Raw genomic sequence first — 17,507 nt, 5'->3', positions numbered from 1 at the left:
TATAAAACTATTTGCTTGAACCATTTGGCATCATTGAAGCTTAAAAACATGAAAGCAAGTAACTCCCACCGTTCCTTATAAAAGTGTTTTAAAAAATATTAAAGTAGAACATGATTTTTAAAGTTGTGTTAATTTAATTAAATTTCAGTTAAAATATACACTTCATATTTAAGCTCACACAGAATTAAACTAGTTTTTTAAAAATATATACATTATAGAAACTTACAGTGCAATCCTATACAGAGTTACTTCAGTCTAAGCCCATTTACTTCAATAAGCTTAAACTGGAATAACTCTGCATAGGATTGCACCGCTAATTTTCAGTAAATGATTAAGTACTTAAAATAACACTGAATGAGGCAATCAAGGAAAGGCAGCTATTTCATAGAAATAATTCCTTAACCTAAACAATGTAATTTCAATAAAGGGAGGGAGGGAATCACAACAGACTGAATGTACCTAGAGTGAATGATATTTATCCCTATCATAAAGGTCTATAAATCTATCTTCTTTTGCAGTACCAGAAAATTGCAACTGCTACAATACAAAGAGATTGTGGATTGTTCAACATATGTTCAAGCATTATTTCAGAGCATTACAAGTCACAACAAAGATGGAGCAATATTGTTTCTGCAGAAAATGCTGCTAACTATCAGTAGAGTTATAAGGTTTACAGCTTTACTTGACTCTAGCCCCTTTTCTTCTTTGTAAAAATAAAAATAAATTCACACCCAACACAACACTGCCATGTAATCAATGAGAAGTGGGTAAATTTTATTTTTTAATTTAAAAAATCGGCAGAGATGGCTAGAGGTGAATCAAATAATTCTTGTTAATTCATTGTGTCAGATTTGTCGACTTAATTTGATAACCTGGACATGTTTGATCGGAGTATGAAAACATTCTGAATATTTGTATTGTCAAAGGCTTTCATGGCCGGAGAACGATGGTTGTTGTGGATTTTCTGGGCTGTATAGCCGTGGTCTTGGCATTGTAGTTCCTGACGTTTCGCCAGCAGCTGTGACTGGCATCTTCAGAGGTGTAGCACCAAAAGACAGAGATCTCTCAGTGTTGGTGCTACACCTCTGAAGATGCCAGTCACAGCTGCTGGCGAAACATCAGGAACTACAATGCCAAGACCACAGCTATACAGCCCAGAAAATCCACAAGAACCATTCTGAATATTTGCACATTTTTGAGGGATAACTTGCATGGTTATTTATTCCAGTGTTAGAAAAAAATAAACATTAGAGGAAGCAAAATACACTGTGAAAGACACCAAGATTCAAGAAAAAAAAAGATTAAAATTGAGAAACTGCTTATTCAGTTGTGCAGTATATTTACACTATTTACAAAATATCTGAGGAACTGGCAGTTTCTGTAGAAACAGCTATTTGGATATATTAATGAAATAAAAAGGATCTCTTGCAGCCCAGTGTTGATAAGTGGAGAAGGGGAAGAGACAAGGCAACAAAAAACACTGACACAGCTGGTTGGAGTAAAGGAGGACACAACTTTATTTGGAATACACACAGCATGTGGAGCATTGTTGATGCATAGGAATCAGATCCTGAGCATCCATTGACCTGCCTGCCAGCCAATGAACTGCCGCACCTCCTCAGACCAAAGCCGGGGGGAGGAGAGAACCAAGGAGTGGTAGCCAGTGGGATACCACGTGGTCATAAATCCCGTGTGGATCCCCTGCCACCTGGGAGTAAGTATGTCCTTGCAGCCTCTGCTGGGTGTGCTCCATCATAACTCACTCAAAAGATTACTTAGTGGAATCCCCTTACTGGGGACACTGGGCACGAGACTGCAGTCTCTCCCCAAAAGGATCGGATCCCAATGCCCAAACCGCCATAAGCTGTTACAAGGAAAAATATTGCAGGAGAACTCCGCAGACCGCAAAATAAAAACCAACACTACCCAAAACCTGACCTGAGAGAGGGCCTGGATGGACACTGCAAAACAAAGCACAAAGTGCAGAGAGGTGAACCTGGTGGCCCTTTATATGTCCAGCTGCCAGACCTGAGCAGAGACCACATCTCCCAGGTCTGGTGCCTGGCCCAGCCTCCAGCCAAGATTTGAAATTCCCGGGTGCAGGGCCACTGCAATAAGCCACTTGAAAACAAGAATGGTGGCCGCCATGCCTCAGCTCCCCACCGCCACCCCACGGGCCGCAACTCAGCCCCAGGTGAGTCCAGGGCTGGCATTTTATGTTGTCTTTTGTAGTCTGCAAACGATTAACTATTTTTGCTCACCCACACTGAAGGAGTTTGCATTTCAAGGAATCTCTTAAAACAGAAGTATGGCTCAGTGGTAGAGGTCATGCTGCATGGAAGACCCCAAGTTCAATCACAAGTGAGCCAACAGTACATCATTGGTTTTGCAATAGTGGGGTCATTTTATCATTTCCTCTCCTTAATTTAAAAATCTCTTATAAAGGAAAGAATAATTTCAACCATGTGAAAGGCCTTAATGGCACTGAATCCTTATCTGCAGGGCATGTCTCTCCTGTTACATTATGTTCTTCTGTGACAACTTCACTCATCAGAGCAAAACCTTCTGAAGGTGCCACTCTGCAAAGAGGTAAAACTGGAATTCTCTGTGGGGGCTCCCACACTATGGAAAGTTCTGCTTGAGGCTATCAGAAAGGCTTCTATCATCTTGCAAAATGTACAAAACAAAAATTTTCAGGAGGGCATTCTTGCAAAGGGAGCAGAGCTGTCATGTATTAGAGAAATTTGTTTTTTCTTCCAGTTTTTCAATCCTAGTCCCAATGCATTATGTCGTTTTACAAGTAATGTTTGAGTTAGATTCAAGAAGTGCACCACGATATTCTCAAAACACAATAACTTCCCAAAATTTCATAAAGGCAGAGAGGTGGAAGACTTTTTCATTAATTTTGAGAGAATGTGTGAAGACTTTCCATGGTCATAGATCTAGAGGAGTTAGCCGTGTTAGTCTGTAGTAGCAAAATCGAAAAGAGTCCAGTAACACCTTTAAGACTAACCAACATTACTGTAGCATAAGCTTTAGAGAATCACAGTTCTCTTCGTCAGATGTGCATCTGATGAAGAGAACTGAGATTCTCGAAAGCTTATGCTACAGTAAAGTTGGTTAGTCTTAAAAGGTGCTACTGGACTCTTTTCGATTTTGTGAAGACTTTGGAATTGACAAGGATGATTGCATGAGTTACTCCAGACCAATTTCTGGATAACTTGAGGAGGTATACTCACAAATAAGAGTCCATGAAGAAAAAAAATATGAATTCTTCTGAAAAAAGTATTAGACAGAAAATGGATGTGTCACCAGAAGCAGAAAAGCGTTCAGACGAAATATGAAACAGATGAAATATTTTCAGTTTACCTGTAGACTATATTGAGTTTTACACAGGTGAGTTGAAGGAAATGAGGCTGATACAGGTGAAAAATTTACCATCCACATTGGTCTGCAACAGTTTTATAAGGCAGTACCGCAACAACCAAAGTAAACCAGGGTGTAACTCAAGCTGCTAGTCTGATGAACTCGTTAGCAGAGGTCATGGAGGAGTGTTTTTTTTATCTCATAACAATATAAGAAAAATAAATAGGCCCCACAGGAGTTAGCATGCTGCACCTCCATTAAGTGAGGGGCTAAGAGGGTGTGTTCTGCCACACCACCTCCACTCATTGTCACCCTGCTGTGGTGGCTCACCACATGGTAGGCAAAAGGTGAGGAGGGTGGGCAGAAGCTTTCTGCTGAGGTGGAAGGGTGCTGGCTTCTTGCCAAACCTCATAGGGAAAGAGGGTGAGCTCACCTAGGGTGGCAAGAGTGCTCAGACTGCCATGGTCTCAAATACTAAAAACCTTCTTTTCCTAAAACTGAAATAATTATCTATTTCAACCACATAAAGTAAATATCTGAATTTGAACCAGGGCCCTCGAACTCTGCATCATAATTTATTTTCAGTGATGGAAATATGGACCAATAATATCTCATTATAAACAAAAGCATGTATCAATGAATAATCACACTCTTGACTCAATCGATTTATAAATATGGAGAACATATACCAGGTTCAGACAGAAAATCGTTGTTCAATATTGTATTTTGCTCTGTGAGTGTCCTAATCCGCTGTGGGTCTCAGTGAGAAAGGCGACCTATAAATAAAGTGATGGAGGTGGTGGTGGTCAGTGTGAAATTCAGATATGCTTAAGAAAACAGAGTTGTGCTTACCGTAACTACTGTTCATTGACGTCTTCTGTGCAGACACACATGGGACTGCACCTGCGCAGGCCTGCCGACCGGAATTTTTCTTTTCTAGCCAACGTCCACTAGGGGGCGCACGTACGCACCAATGCGCATGCGCGGCTTTTCCCGCCCGAGCGACATTGGGCGACGTCGCCCTCTTCCCCTCAGTTTCTCCTTTGCCGCCGAATGCCTTCACATTACTGGAAGAACACAGCGGGGTAGGAGGGAGGGTTGTGTGTCTGCACAGAAGACGTCAATGAACAGTAGTTACGGTAAGTGCAACTCTGTTTTCACTGTCCGTCTTCTGTGCAGCCCCACATGGGAGACTCACAAGCCACTTACCCAGGAGGCGGGCATGTGTTCTCACTGAAAAAGAGACTGAAGTACTGCTTGACCAACAGCAGCCTCTTTCCTTTCCCACACATCTAGTGCATAATGCTTAGCAAACGTGTCAGAAGACGACCACGTTGCAGCCCTGCAGATGTCTAGCAAGGGCACGCCCCTAAGGAAGGCCGCAGAGGCAGCTTGCGCTCTGGTGGAATGAGCTTTAACTTCCAAAGGGCAAGGTAACTTAGCATGCGAGTAGCAGGCCCTAACAGTCTGAGTAACCCAGCGAGAAATTGATTGAGCTGTAGCAGCTTTTCCCTTCCTGGGCCCATAATAGCACCCAAACAGTTGTTTGGCACACCTAAACTGTGAGGTACGTTGAAGGTAAAATAAAATAGCCCTTCTCGCATCCAAGGAATGTAAGGCCCTTTCAGAGTTATCAGAAGGGTCAGGAAAAAAGATAGGCAGGACAATGTCCTGTGAGGTATGAAACTGAGTGGAGAATTTAGGTCTAAAACGAAGGTCAGGCCTCAGAACCACTTTATTTTGATGGACCTTCAAGAAAAGGCGGATCCCACCTTAGGGCCGCCAACTCACTAACTCTGCGGGCAGATGTTATGGCAATCAAGAAAGCCACTTTCCAGAACAACCATTTTAACTCACAAGTAGCTAGCGGTTCGAAGGGCGATTTCATAAGCCCCGCCAATACTACTTGCAGTGACCATTGGGGAACAATTTCCTTGACTTGTGGAAACATGTTATGCAAGCCTTTTAAAAAAAGATTTTGACAAACTGTGGGAGAAAATCGTTTTCCCATCTTTCTTAGGGTGGAAGGCTGAAATAGCCGCCAAATAAACTTTAATAGAGAAGTTAGAGAGTCCCCCATCCTTTAGAGACAGAAGGAACTCAAACACAGATGACAGATAGCAATCCCAAACATTCACCCCTTTGTCATTAGCCCAGGCCTCAAAACGCTTCCATTTAGCAGAGTATAACCTGCGAGTAGTATCCCTACGCGCATTCAGCAAAATCTCAGCTACTCTGTCAGACATCCCTTCCGGCCCAGAATGTGCCAAGCAGTGAGGCTCAGTTTGGGTAGGTCGTGATACCAAACCCCTTTGTCGGACAGAAGGTCCGGGTTCAGAGTGAACCGATAATATGACCCCTGTGAAAGCTGCATGACATGTTGGAACCAAGCTTGTCTGGGCCAAAAGGGCGCCACTAGAATTATGTGAGGCCCATCCCTCTGAATTTTGCTGATGACTCGAGACAACAGCGGGAATGGAGGGAAGGCGTAAAACAGGTGCCCTGTCCAGCGTATCTGGAACGCGTCCCTGAGGGAGTGGTGACCTAGACCTCCCCTGGAGCAAAATCATGGGGCCTTCTTGTTGTCCTCCGATGCAAAGAGGTCTATGTCTGGGAACCCCCAGTCCAAAAAGATGGCGTTCAGGTAGCCGTCTGCTATGGTCCATTCGTAGCTGTCGGATCGCATACGACTCAGTTTGTCCGCGATGACATTGGTGGTGCCAGGAATATGGACCGCATGAATGAACACGCCTCTGTCCATGGCCCATTCCCAAATCTGAATGGCCTCGTCGCAGAGGGCCTTGGAGGTAGTGCCCCCTTGCTTGTTCAGGTAGAACATGGTGGTGCAATTGTCCGTGAGTACCTGAACGGATTTCTGCTGCAGCGTGTCTGCGAATGCGATAAGGGCGTAACAGACCGCTCTCAATTCTAGCAGGTTAATGTGATCTTCCCTTTCCTGCTCTGACCAGACCCCATGTGCCCTAAGGGCACCACACTGGGCTCCCCATCCTATCGTGGAGGCATCAGTCGAGATCGTGATCTCGGTTTGGATGGATCCAAACGCAATACCCCCAAGGAGGTTAGTCTCATTAAGCCACCATCGTAAGGTACGGAGAACCCCTCTAGGGATGGAGTACCGCTTGTTCTGGGATTCGTGTTCAAAATCATGAACAGATAGGAACCAGAGCTGGAGAGGTCGCATGTGCAACCGGGCCATAGGGGTAACTGCCATAGAAGAGGCCATAAGGCCCAGCAGTCTCTGGATAGCTGTTACCGACTGGAACCTACATCTCGAGAAGAGATTCACCATCCTGCCAATCTTTAAAGCACGTTCCCTGGGCAGAAAACCTCTATTTACATCGCCATCCAGTTCCATACCAATAAACAGTATTCTCCTGGACGGGGTAAGGTTAGATTTTTTGAGATTAACCAAAAGTCCTAACCTGGAGCAGGTGAGCATCACCTTATTAATTTGGGCCAGGGGTGCATCAGCAGAGGGTGCTGCCAAAAGCCAATCGTCAAGATAGGGATAGATGGTACAACCTTGTTCCCTCAAGTATGCCACTACAACAGCCATACATTTAGAAAAAACCTGGGGGCTGTTGACAATCCAAAAGGGAGTACCTGATAATGGTAGGCCTTACTGTTACAAATGAACCTAAGGTATCTCCTATGACTAGGGTGGATGGCAATGTGCAAGTATGCGTCCCTGAGATCCAGGACAGCGAACCACATATCCTTAGGCATTAACTGGAGGACTGTATTTAAGGTCAGCATTCTGAACCGCTTTACGAGAACGAATTTATTCAATTCTCTCAGATCTAAGATGGGTCGCACGCCTCCATCCTTCTTGTCTACAAGGAACATCCTAGAGTAGAAGCCCAAGAGGGGGTCCTGAGGGAGTACCTCCTGTAGGGCTCCCTTCTCCAGCAGTGCTACAACCTCAGCCTGTAACTTATCAGAAAAGGATTGTACTGAGTGGTCAGGAAGAGACAACACTGGGTAAACATCAAACTGAATTTTATAACCAACTGTAACAATTTTAAGCACCCAACTATCAGTGGTAATGTCTGCCCATGCTGAGGCAAACTGAGCCAATCTGTTACCGAACACGACAGATTGTTCAAATTCTAGTCAGAACTGTTTCGGTTGAGTTGCTGTCTCTTTGGCATCGTGGGCTTGTTGACCGCGACGTGGGCGGTAGCTAGGCCTCCGGCGCTGGAAAAAGCTCGTAGGCGGCTGGAACTGCCTGTAGGACCCATAACATGGATACAGTTGATATCTCTGCTGTCGACCACGATAGCCCTGCGAGGAACGATACTGGAATCGATTCTCGGTGAATGGCCTGGTTGGGAGAATACCGTAGGAACGGGCTGTCAGCCGATCTTTACGTTTCTGCGACAGGTATTCATCCGTTTTCGAGGAAAACAGCGACTGACCCTCAAAGGGCAGATTTTCCACTTTGTTTTGTGTCTCGACAGACAGTGCAGTTGTGCGGAGCCACAAGTGTCTGCGGAGCACGATGGAAGATGCCAAAGCTCTAGCAGAGGTGTCAACTGTGTCGCAGCCAGCATTTATCTGTTGCCGTGACAGTCGTAGGGCCTCATCAAGCACTACCTTCGCCAACATTCTCTGGTCTGCCGTAAGCTTTTCCATGAAGACCGCCATGCGATTCCAGAGGAAAATTTGATAGGCACCCATGATGGCCGAGTAGTTAGAGATTTTTAGTGTTAGGGCAGCAGACGAATATAATTTCTTGCCCAACGAATCGAGCTTTCTGATCTCCTTGTCGATGGGTATAGCATAGGACCCTTGGCGTTGACGGGTCTGCATCTCCTCAGTAATGAGGGAAGAAGGCAGTGGATGTGCAAAGAGATATGAACAGACGTCATCTCTTGTCTTGTACAGAGCTTCTAGTTTACGAGATGTCGGGTAAACTGAGACTGGCTTCTCACAGATCGTGTTGATGATTTCCACCAAACCTTCAGTGAACGGGAATGCAATGGTTGGAGGATTCCCAGACTGGACATACTGCAGGATCTTATCCTTTGGTTTCGGATCCACAGCCGAAATCTCAATGTCCAAAGAACGGGCCATTTGGATCATCTGCTCAGTATAGAGCCGGTAGTCTTCCGAAGGTGAAATACAACCCGTCCCAATAATGATGTCATCAGGTGACGGGTCAGACGGAGGGCTAGGGCTTGGACCTTGGTAAGGCTCAGGCTGCCGGTAGGGCGAAGCACGCCCGGGAGAACCATAGTGGGAGAACTCACTCCGAGTGTCACCCCAATATTCTCTGCCAAAAGACGGAGAATAGGATCTGTGAGACCTTGCATAGAGGGAGCTCTCCCTGTCATATCCGCTCCTAGGCAAGTGATAAGGCAGGCTCTCTCTACCAGTGTAGTCGCCAGTAGACCACCTCTGGGTCACACGAGGTGGAGCGTCGGGCAGGTCACCGTCATCATCAGAGGAACAGTATGACGGGGGCGACAGGTGCGGTGAAGGGGTCGCGGGATTCTCCCAGAGCACCTCATCAGTTTGGACGGAAGTCGATTGTCTGTGCTTCGACTTCTTTTTGGCCTTCTTCTCGCCTTTGGAGGCTAAGCCCTGTTCGGTGCTTCGACTCCCTTCCATCGGATCCGGAGGTGTCAAAGTAGGCAACGGATCCGACGTCTTTGGTTCCGACCTGGCACTAGGCTTCGGAACAAGGCTGAGGCGAGTCGGCTCCGCACGCTTCGGAACCGACAATGTTGGTTCCGGTGTCAGATCCGACAGCTCAGGGGCCGAGCCGGCCGGGATGTTCGGATCCGATGAAGTCCTGCACACCTTTGGAGTCGACGTAGCCGGCGGTTCCGATCTCGAGGGAGACTTGGAGCGGCATCACTGCTTCCGAGTCGGCTCCGACTGTGGCGGTTTTGCGTGATCCGAAGCGGAGCCCGAAGTGTCTTTCGGATCCGAGGGCGGAGTCGGGGCTTGTCAGATCCGATCCGGCGAGCGGGAGCGAGAGGTGGAAGCAGAGCTACGAACGGATTGTCCGAACACCGAAGGGGTTTTGGCCGTTCCACTAACTGGTGGTGGTCCCCCAGGGGTATCAGGGGCTCCCGATGCTCGCATAGCCCTCCTCCAAAGCAAGGCATTCAACCTGTTCGCCCTCTCAGCCCTGGCCTTGGGTGTGAATCGTTGACAATGCTCACATCTCTCAACGATGTGTCCTTCACCCAAGCACTCGAGACAAACGGAATGGCCATCCGTTCTCATCATTTTCGTTGAACAGGTCGAACAGCGCTTAAACAGCGACTTCTCAGACATACTCTGACAGAAAGATGAACGATCTCACTGTCAAAATGGCGTTTCTTCTCACAGCAGACAGCTAGATCTTCACCGGTCGGCGGCAAAGAAGAAACTGAGGGGAAGGGGGCAACGTCGCCCAATGTTGCTCGGGCGGGAAAAGCCACGCATGCACATTGGTGCGTACGTGCGCCCCCTAGTGGACGTTGCCTAGAAAAGAAAAATTCCGGTCAGCAGGCCTGCGCAGGTGCAGTCCCATGTGGGGCTGCACAGAAGACGGACAGTGAACCTTTACTTTCATTTTAGAGATTCACACTTAATGCTGCCTTATTCTGAGTCAAACTAGATGTTATGCACCATGGGACGAGGAAAGGGGGGAAAGCTCCACTCCTGCGTTGGTTCCAGTCATTTTCCCACATGAAAACAGAACTGAAGGGGAGTTATTTCCCCGTTTTTGCTGCTCTACATGGAGTATTTGTGCATTTGAAACAGCAAAAATAGAGAAATAACTCTTTCCGGAGCTGTTTTTGTGTGGGAAGATGGCTTGGGGGAAGGCAGGAGGGCAGCCTTCGCCCATGTGCAGCACCATTCCAAGCCTATCTGGGCTCTCCTTTTTTATATAAGCCTTTTCCCACAGCTGCTGTGTAGCTGCAAGGAACATGAGTGGGCTCCGTGGCGAACATGTGAGAAAAGTACTGTTTAGTGTGGCTCATTGAATCAGAACATTGTTGTTATCAAGGTCAGTTTTGTCTACTCGGACTGGCAGCAGCTCTCCACGATCTTCGGTAGAGCTTCTGCCTGGAAATGAACTCAGGACCTCCTGCAAACAAAGCAGAGGTTCTTCCACTGAGCCACAGCCCTTCCCCTCAGATGCACTGAGAAAGTTGTCATCGTCGTCGTCATCGTCATCAACCTTTATCGGCATAACTACTGAGAAGGTCTCTCTCTCAAAACAGACCCACAAGAAAGCCAGACAATACAAATGAAACTGCAAAGTCACTGTGTTCTTTGTCACCAATGAGAAAGTACAAACCTAGTATGAAGTCTGCAAGGGGAGGGACTTTGCCATGAAAAAGTGGATATTGCTCTGGAGCTCTATAATACTATGGCTTAAGGAAGTGATGCTTTAGTATGAAAGAGCAATTAGTGTTTTGCCCAGCATAATATATTCTGCTTGTTCACAAGGAACATTTAACTTTGTGTAGAACTTACATAAAACTTTGCACTTGGTATATGATTTTCCACTTTTAAGTCTCACACCATTCAAATAACCTGCAGCAGAAAACATTAATCGACAAGCTATTTTATCTCAGCCTGCTGTGATTTACATTCAATCATAGCTTTTAACTTTCTCCATAGAGTTCAGAGGTTTCTGTCTCCTTAAAACCCATTGAACAGGGGTTTTTTTTCCAAGTCATCTAAGCCTTTTGAGAACAAAGCATAGTAAAAGAAAGCCTCATATGTTCCAGAAATAAAGCAAAATCCACTGGGGAATTAACATGACTCTCCAGAGCAGCAATGAGCTACAATCCACACAGCAAAATGCCATTTCTCCAAGGAACAAATGCTTCTCATCTCATCACTGTTAACAGCTTTCAATAAAGAAATAACAGTAAAAAAGAAAGGGATCCGTGTTGTTATTTAATAGCAGGACAACAAGCACTCACCTGGCTTGCTGGCATACGCTGCAGAGCCAAGCTTTCTCCTTCTTCTGATAGGAGCTGCAGTTTTTGCAGATGTTGTATTTGCAATCTTGGCACTGCCGCTTGGTGTTGATGAGAAAAGTAAAAGGGGTGCAGCAACGTATGCAGCAGCGCTCGTTAAAGCTGTGCTGTTTGGAAAGGATGCTGCACTTGTTACCTTCTTCATCCAGCTTCTGCTTCATCTCACTGGAGCCACCGAGGAAGGGAGGGGAGGGACATAAAACAGAAGGAAGACAAAATCAGAATAATGTTCAACTCAGACAGACTCAGTTCCCCCGTTTACTATGTTAGTCTCCCAAACAACTTCCATAAAAGATTATTTCTTCTTTGATCGAGAAGAACTGCAATATATTAGCTTTCCCATGCTTCAGAACAAATGATACAGAGTCTGTCTGTATGGCTTTGATTCATGTGTCTTCAACCTCTGCTCTTTCTGCCCATGCAGCCTCTGCTGTTCTCTGCTAGGGATTGCTTGGTTGAATTAATACACTCGACAGTGAGGAGATCATATACACCACCAGTAGTTCTCAAATATTTTGAAGTAGGATATACTTCTAAATGCCGTATTTTTTAAAACCCACTTGCAAAGTAGCTCTATACTACTTTACTCTTTCCCAACATAAAATACAGGAATCTCACGAGTTAATGCTGAACAAGTTTACCTTCTAGTATTTTAAAAATATATATAGTATTACCAGCAATAGCAGTATTTGATGGCCATTTTGCATATTACACAGAGGCTAATACCTATCTGTCACTCAGCATCCCAGACCTTCCTCTCCCAGCTTACCTTTTCCTCCGCCTCCCACTTGGTCATATAACCAACTTGTGACAACCACTGTACTACACTGTGCTACCCAAAGTTGTACTACACTACTACTAGTAAAGGTCTAGTTATGATAGATGATCTGCATGAGCCATAATAGTCTTGACTAGAGGTGGGCACAAATCGAAATACTGTACTACACTGTACTACACAAAGTTGTACTACACTACTGCTGGTAAAGGTCTAGTTATGATAGATGATCTGCATGAGCCATAATAGTCTTGACTAGAGGTGGGCACGAATTGAAATACGAACTAAAATTCGTCTCGAACCATACTGGTTTGTGGTTCAAGAACCAGTGGTTCATCAGAGCCCATTTCTTTTTTTCTTTTTTAAAAATTTTTTATTGGTGAGTACATACAATGTTATTCAATACACAAATTCCCCGTCTTATCTAAATTATATCAGCCCCCCCTTTCCCCCCTTACTAACTTCCAACAGCTTTCCAACCCCAAACCCCTCTTATTACTCAAATTACTCTTAACCATAATTTTTCTAAATCCTATATATGTTATATCACTTATTCTAAGCATGTTCAAATTCTTCTATATCTCCAATTTTCTAATATATCAATCTACATTTCACTGTTTAAACTATCTATTTTAATACAATCTCCTTATTACTAATATTAGCTTAGATTAATTAATAGCTAAGTTTCCCCATTAATGGTAAAGTTACTTCTCTCTCCCCTTTATAAAGTCACATATTAATAATTCTTAAACTGCCACAATCCTCCTTTTACATCCCATTTTTTTTCTAGATATTGTTTCAATTTCTCCCAGTCTGCAGTATATTCTCCTGGATCAAGATCTTTAAGTTTTCTTGTCATTTTGTCCATCTCAGCCATGTACAGCAATTTGTAAATCCAATCTTCTATAGTTGGTATTTCTAACACTTTCCATTTCTGCGCATACAAAAGTCTTGCTGCTGTAGTCATGTAAAATAGCAATGTTCTGTACTGCCTTGGAACTTCTTCCATTCCCAAGTTCAGTAGCAACAACTCTGGGTTCTTATTTATTTGGGTTTGCAAAACCTCATTAATTATTTCTATTATATCTCCCCAGTATCTCAGAGCCCATTTCGGATGAACCTCCATGAACTTTAGGCTGGTTCATTTGGTTCGTTTTTCGGTTCAGCTCTGCAGACAGCCTGGCACCAATCAGTTTCCTAGGCAAGGAAGGGATGGGCTTTCTGCAGATCTTCTGCTGACCCAGAAGTGACATTTTCATGAACCAAACAAACTGGTTTGTAAACCGGGGAAAGTTCGTGAAAGTTCGTGGTTCATGAAACACGATGAAACACTAACAGCACAGTTCATTTTTTCCCCGGTTTGTGCCCAACTCTAGTCTTGACTGACATATAATATTTCATGCACAACCTGGCTAGGCTACTGAAATTCCATAGAAATCTGGCTGAATAGTCAATGATATAGATTTTCCTCTGAAATGTTTGCATTCACTCCATATTCCTGATGCAAGATTTTGTACACAAGCAGGGGTGGTCTTGGTGATTCCGGGGCCCAGGGCAAAGGTCCAGAATGAGGCCATGGAAACACTGCCATCCCACCACTGCCTTCCCTGCTGGGGCCAAAGGGATGACCTTCATCCTGTGCAATGTAGGAAGGGGCCACTGCTGTCACAGTAAGCCAGTAGGCCAAGATCTCAGACAGGGCAGCAGGAGCCTGCTCTTCTTCTCCCCTGCCCTTTGGGGGTTGGCGTTGTGGGAGGTTAGTGTTAAGTTTTGGCTTAACAAAACTTGGATTTAATGTACAGGAGATCAAAAGGTGAAATTACAACAAGAGAGCCAAGACTATCTGAAAACAATCAGGCCTGGAGTATCCTGCTAACTACAGTCATCAAGCCAGAACTGCTAGGCCAGAGCAATGAAACAGAAAGTACCTCTTAAATGTACATTGTATTATTTACAGAACTTTTCCATGCACCACAGTTGCTTCAGCCCAGGAGCAGCTGTCCCTGTTGCCTACTGGATAAGAACTATGCATGTTTGTACACTTTGCTTGACAGCCACACTAGACATAATAGCAGAAGGTTTTTTTAAAAAGAAATGCTTATATAAATTAGGAGATAAGGAGTGACGTTAATAGTGAAAGGGAAGAAGTCTCCACATGTGGCTTATTTCCACATGTCTCACGGTCTCCCCAACAGCCAGTTTTCTACTCAGCTACCAAAATAGGGATCCCAGGTGCCTGGGGGTGGCAAAAGAGATTTGCCCCATTGCCCGCCAATCCGCCAGCGATTGGTAGGAGGTGGTAAGCCCTCCGGAGGTTGCCCATCACCAGCAGGCAACCCGGAAACACACGCAGCACACAGATTCCTGGGAGCATGACAACATCACTTCCTGAAGGGACATCATCACACTGGCCATGGACATGCTCCTACATTTTGCTGGGGCCAGTTTTGCCCCCAAATGAGTTAGAGTTAGCTCTGTGCAATGCACAGGAGCTCACCCATAGCCAGGGCAATGACATCATTTCCAAAAATGATATCATCGCGCATGCGCTGAGAGTATGCACACAACACTGGAGGCTTGAGGTGCCAGGTGCCCCCCTCCCACCAGGGAGGCACTGGGACCAGAAGCAAGTCAGCACAGAAGAAAAGTACACATCAGGAAGTAAGCGACAGATACAGAACCCCAGAGTTGCTAACTTCCAGGTAGGGTCTGGAGGTCTTCCAGAATTACAAGTGATTTCCAGGCTACAGAGATTAGTTCCCCTGGCTGCTTTGGAGGATGGAATCAGTGGCATTATACCCTGCTGAGGTCCCTCCCCACCCCCACCCTCCCCAAGCTCCATTCTCAACTCTTCAGGAATTACCCAACCTGGAGTTGGCAACCCTAAGCACCCCTTACTCATATATCATTTTTACTTTTAAAACAGATTCCCCCCCACACACCCTTTATTGGGAAAGACCTACGCTTGAAAGTATTAGGTGTCCCACCATCACATCAAGTTCCACTGTCATATCCTTAAGCACTGAACCTCAACACTTCTACTCTACTGAGATACAAACTTCTGCAAAAAAAAACCCCAGCACTCGCAGGCAACTCTGAAATTTGTTCAGTGACAATAAAAAAAAATCCAGACAATAGGAGTCAGAGAAATAAGCCTTTCTATTAAGTGTCATAAAGTAAATGTAATGAGGGCAAACTTGAAGGTGCTGATTGCTAATCATTGCTGAGCCAATTATATGATTGATAGATACTGTAAATGTCAGCATGCCAAATTTGCATAGCCTTCTTAAAAAATGCAACTAACACAACTGCTGAGGGAGAAGATAAATTCACTTGGCACTCAAATCAGCAGCAAGCACACAAGTTTTACATCAACCCGACACTAACCAAAACAGCCTCTTCTCTGATTTCATAACAGACTTCCATTTCCAGGTGAAGCATTTTTACCATATGAATGATCTGTGCTGCATCTTTATATAGGTGCCATACAAGACTTCTTTCACAGAAAAGGTTTTCCGTGTCCCTTGAAACAGTCCTTACATTATCCGGTTTTCCCTGTGATAAATGATTGACTTGTCAAAAGGAAATTGGTAATAATTTATATGGATATAAACTTTAAATTCATTTTTCCCTGCTAAACTCATAAAATGGCAATATATTTAAAAGCCATTTTCAAATATCATCTTGGATTTATAGAATGGTCACATTTGCTTTTACAGCTAAAGGCTATTGATAGACTAATCTGATAACAATTTATCTTACCCTTGTACAAAGTCATTTTTGCAGGCAATTCAATGTCACACATTGTGAATGCATTTGGGACTGTGGCTGTCATGTTACACGTACAATACATACAATGATGATTGACCTAGTACAGTAGCAACACCCAATGAATGTTTCTGCCATACCAAAGTTTTTCTTTTGGAAATGTTATAGTGTAGACTTATATAAATACAAATGTATGATGATTTCTAATTATCTTTAGTCTACTCCTCAAGCAAGAAAAATCTAGTATATTGTACTATAATTAGAGATACTTAAAACTTAGAAGCAGAGAACCAACATGTTTTAAACAATTTAATTACAGCCTTTAAAATTTTTTGTTAAATGCCAGTTTCTGTCAGAGTCACACATTACTGCCCTTCTTTTTAGTGTTCACAACATGTTACAGCGAAGTCTCCACTTTCTACATTGGTAACCTCACCATTACCTTTTTGTAACTCATATTTTATATTTTCCCAAATAATAGCATAATAAATCCCACTATAATTAAAGGATATTTTTTTTGTTGAAAAAAGTATATCTAGCTCTGAGGAAAGCAGTTATTACTAGTAACTGGCCTCTGTAGCTTAATGCTTTTAATTATCTTTACGATACTAGAACAGCTCATCAACTGGACGTGCAATAAAAGATGGAGGGTGTAGCCTATCTTTCCATATTCCACACATTCCACCTCTTTCCTCATCTATATTCTGTCATTAACTTAGATCCATTTATTCCTTCTCCTAGCTTCCCTATACCTCAGCTCCCCTGGGCCAAGAAACTAAAGAAGCAAAAGGAAATAATCAGAGTCAGGGAATATTTCATCTCTGTTTCAAACTACCCATCTAAACCTTTGGCTGCTTATAAAACTTAAAATTATGGAAAATAACTAAAAATACAAATTTAAAAAATGGTCTAAAGTTTATTTAGAAATACATAAATTAGATTTTAAAAATCATATGGTTCTACATATATGTACCAAGATGTATATAAGGTAAATTTCCTTAACTTTATTTTTTTAAATTGGGATAAATTTGGCTGTATTTCTCCTTTTTAAAGATTTATTGGCAAAGGAATTACAACTCCTAATACGATACATTGCCCTGACTTTATTTCATGCTGTTCTGAGGCAGAATTTTAAGGAATTCACTCCATGTTATTTTCCGTTTCATCTCAGCTTGAATATATTTATTTTATACTGGTTTTCTACTTATTTTCCAGGTACCTTTATACATTTTTGTCCCCCTTTTCCTTTCCCCCCTCTATTTCAGATTCTTTGTATGCTAGGTCATACATGTTTAATTTATAATGATGGGGTACTATCATATGTGATATTTTCATATTACTGAGGAAGGCCTTTGGGTCGAAAAGCATTTGGTTTTATTGGTTCTGTACATAAGGCAATGAGTTGTACTATTATATTGGTATATTAGTTATTTTATTTTATTTATATACAAGGTTTTAGTACATATATGTAGAACCATATGATATTTTTAATCTAATTTATGTATTTCTAATTAAATTTTATACCGGTGTTTTTAATTCATATTTTCAGTTATTTTCCACAATTTTATGTCTTTCTGTTGTTCCAA

General features: G+C 43.5%; 1 protein-coding gene across 1 annotated transcript in view; it reads right to left on the bottom strand.

The window, feature by feature from the left end:
* The window catches only part of MYRIP (myosin VIIA and Rab interacting protein), a 216,041-nt gene that overhangs the window by 112,457 nt on the left and 86,077 nt on the right, over positions 1–17,507 (bottom strand). Inside the window, exon 3 of the mRNA XM_054991980.1 lies at positions 11,322–11,543. Within this exon, the coding sequence (XP_054847955.1) occupies positions 11,322–11,543 (222 nt within the window). The remainder of the gene's footprint in view (positions 1–11,321; positions 11,544–17,507) is intronic.

Source organism: Eublepharis macularius, chromosome 11, assembly GCF_028583425.1.
Source record: "Eublepharis macularius isolate TG4126 chromosome 11, MPM_Emac_v1.0, whole genome shotgun sequence".
Taxonomy (NCBI): Eukaryota; Metazoa; Chordata; class Lepidosauria; order Squamata; family Eublepharidae; genus Eublepharis; species Eublepharis macularius.
This window is presented reverse-complemented; position numbering and strand designations above follow the sequence as displayed.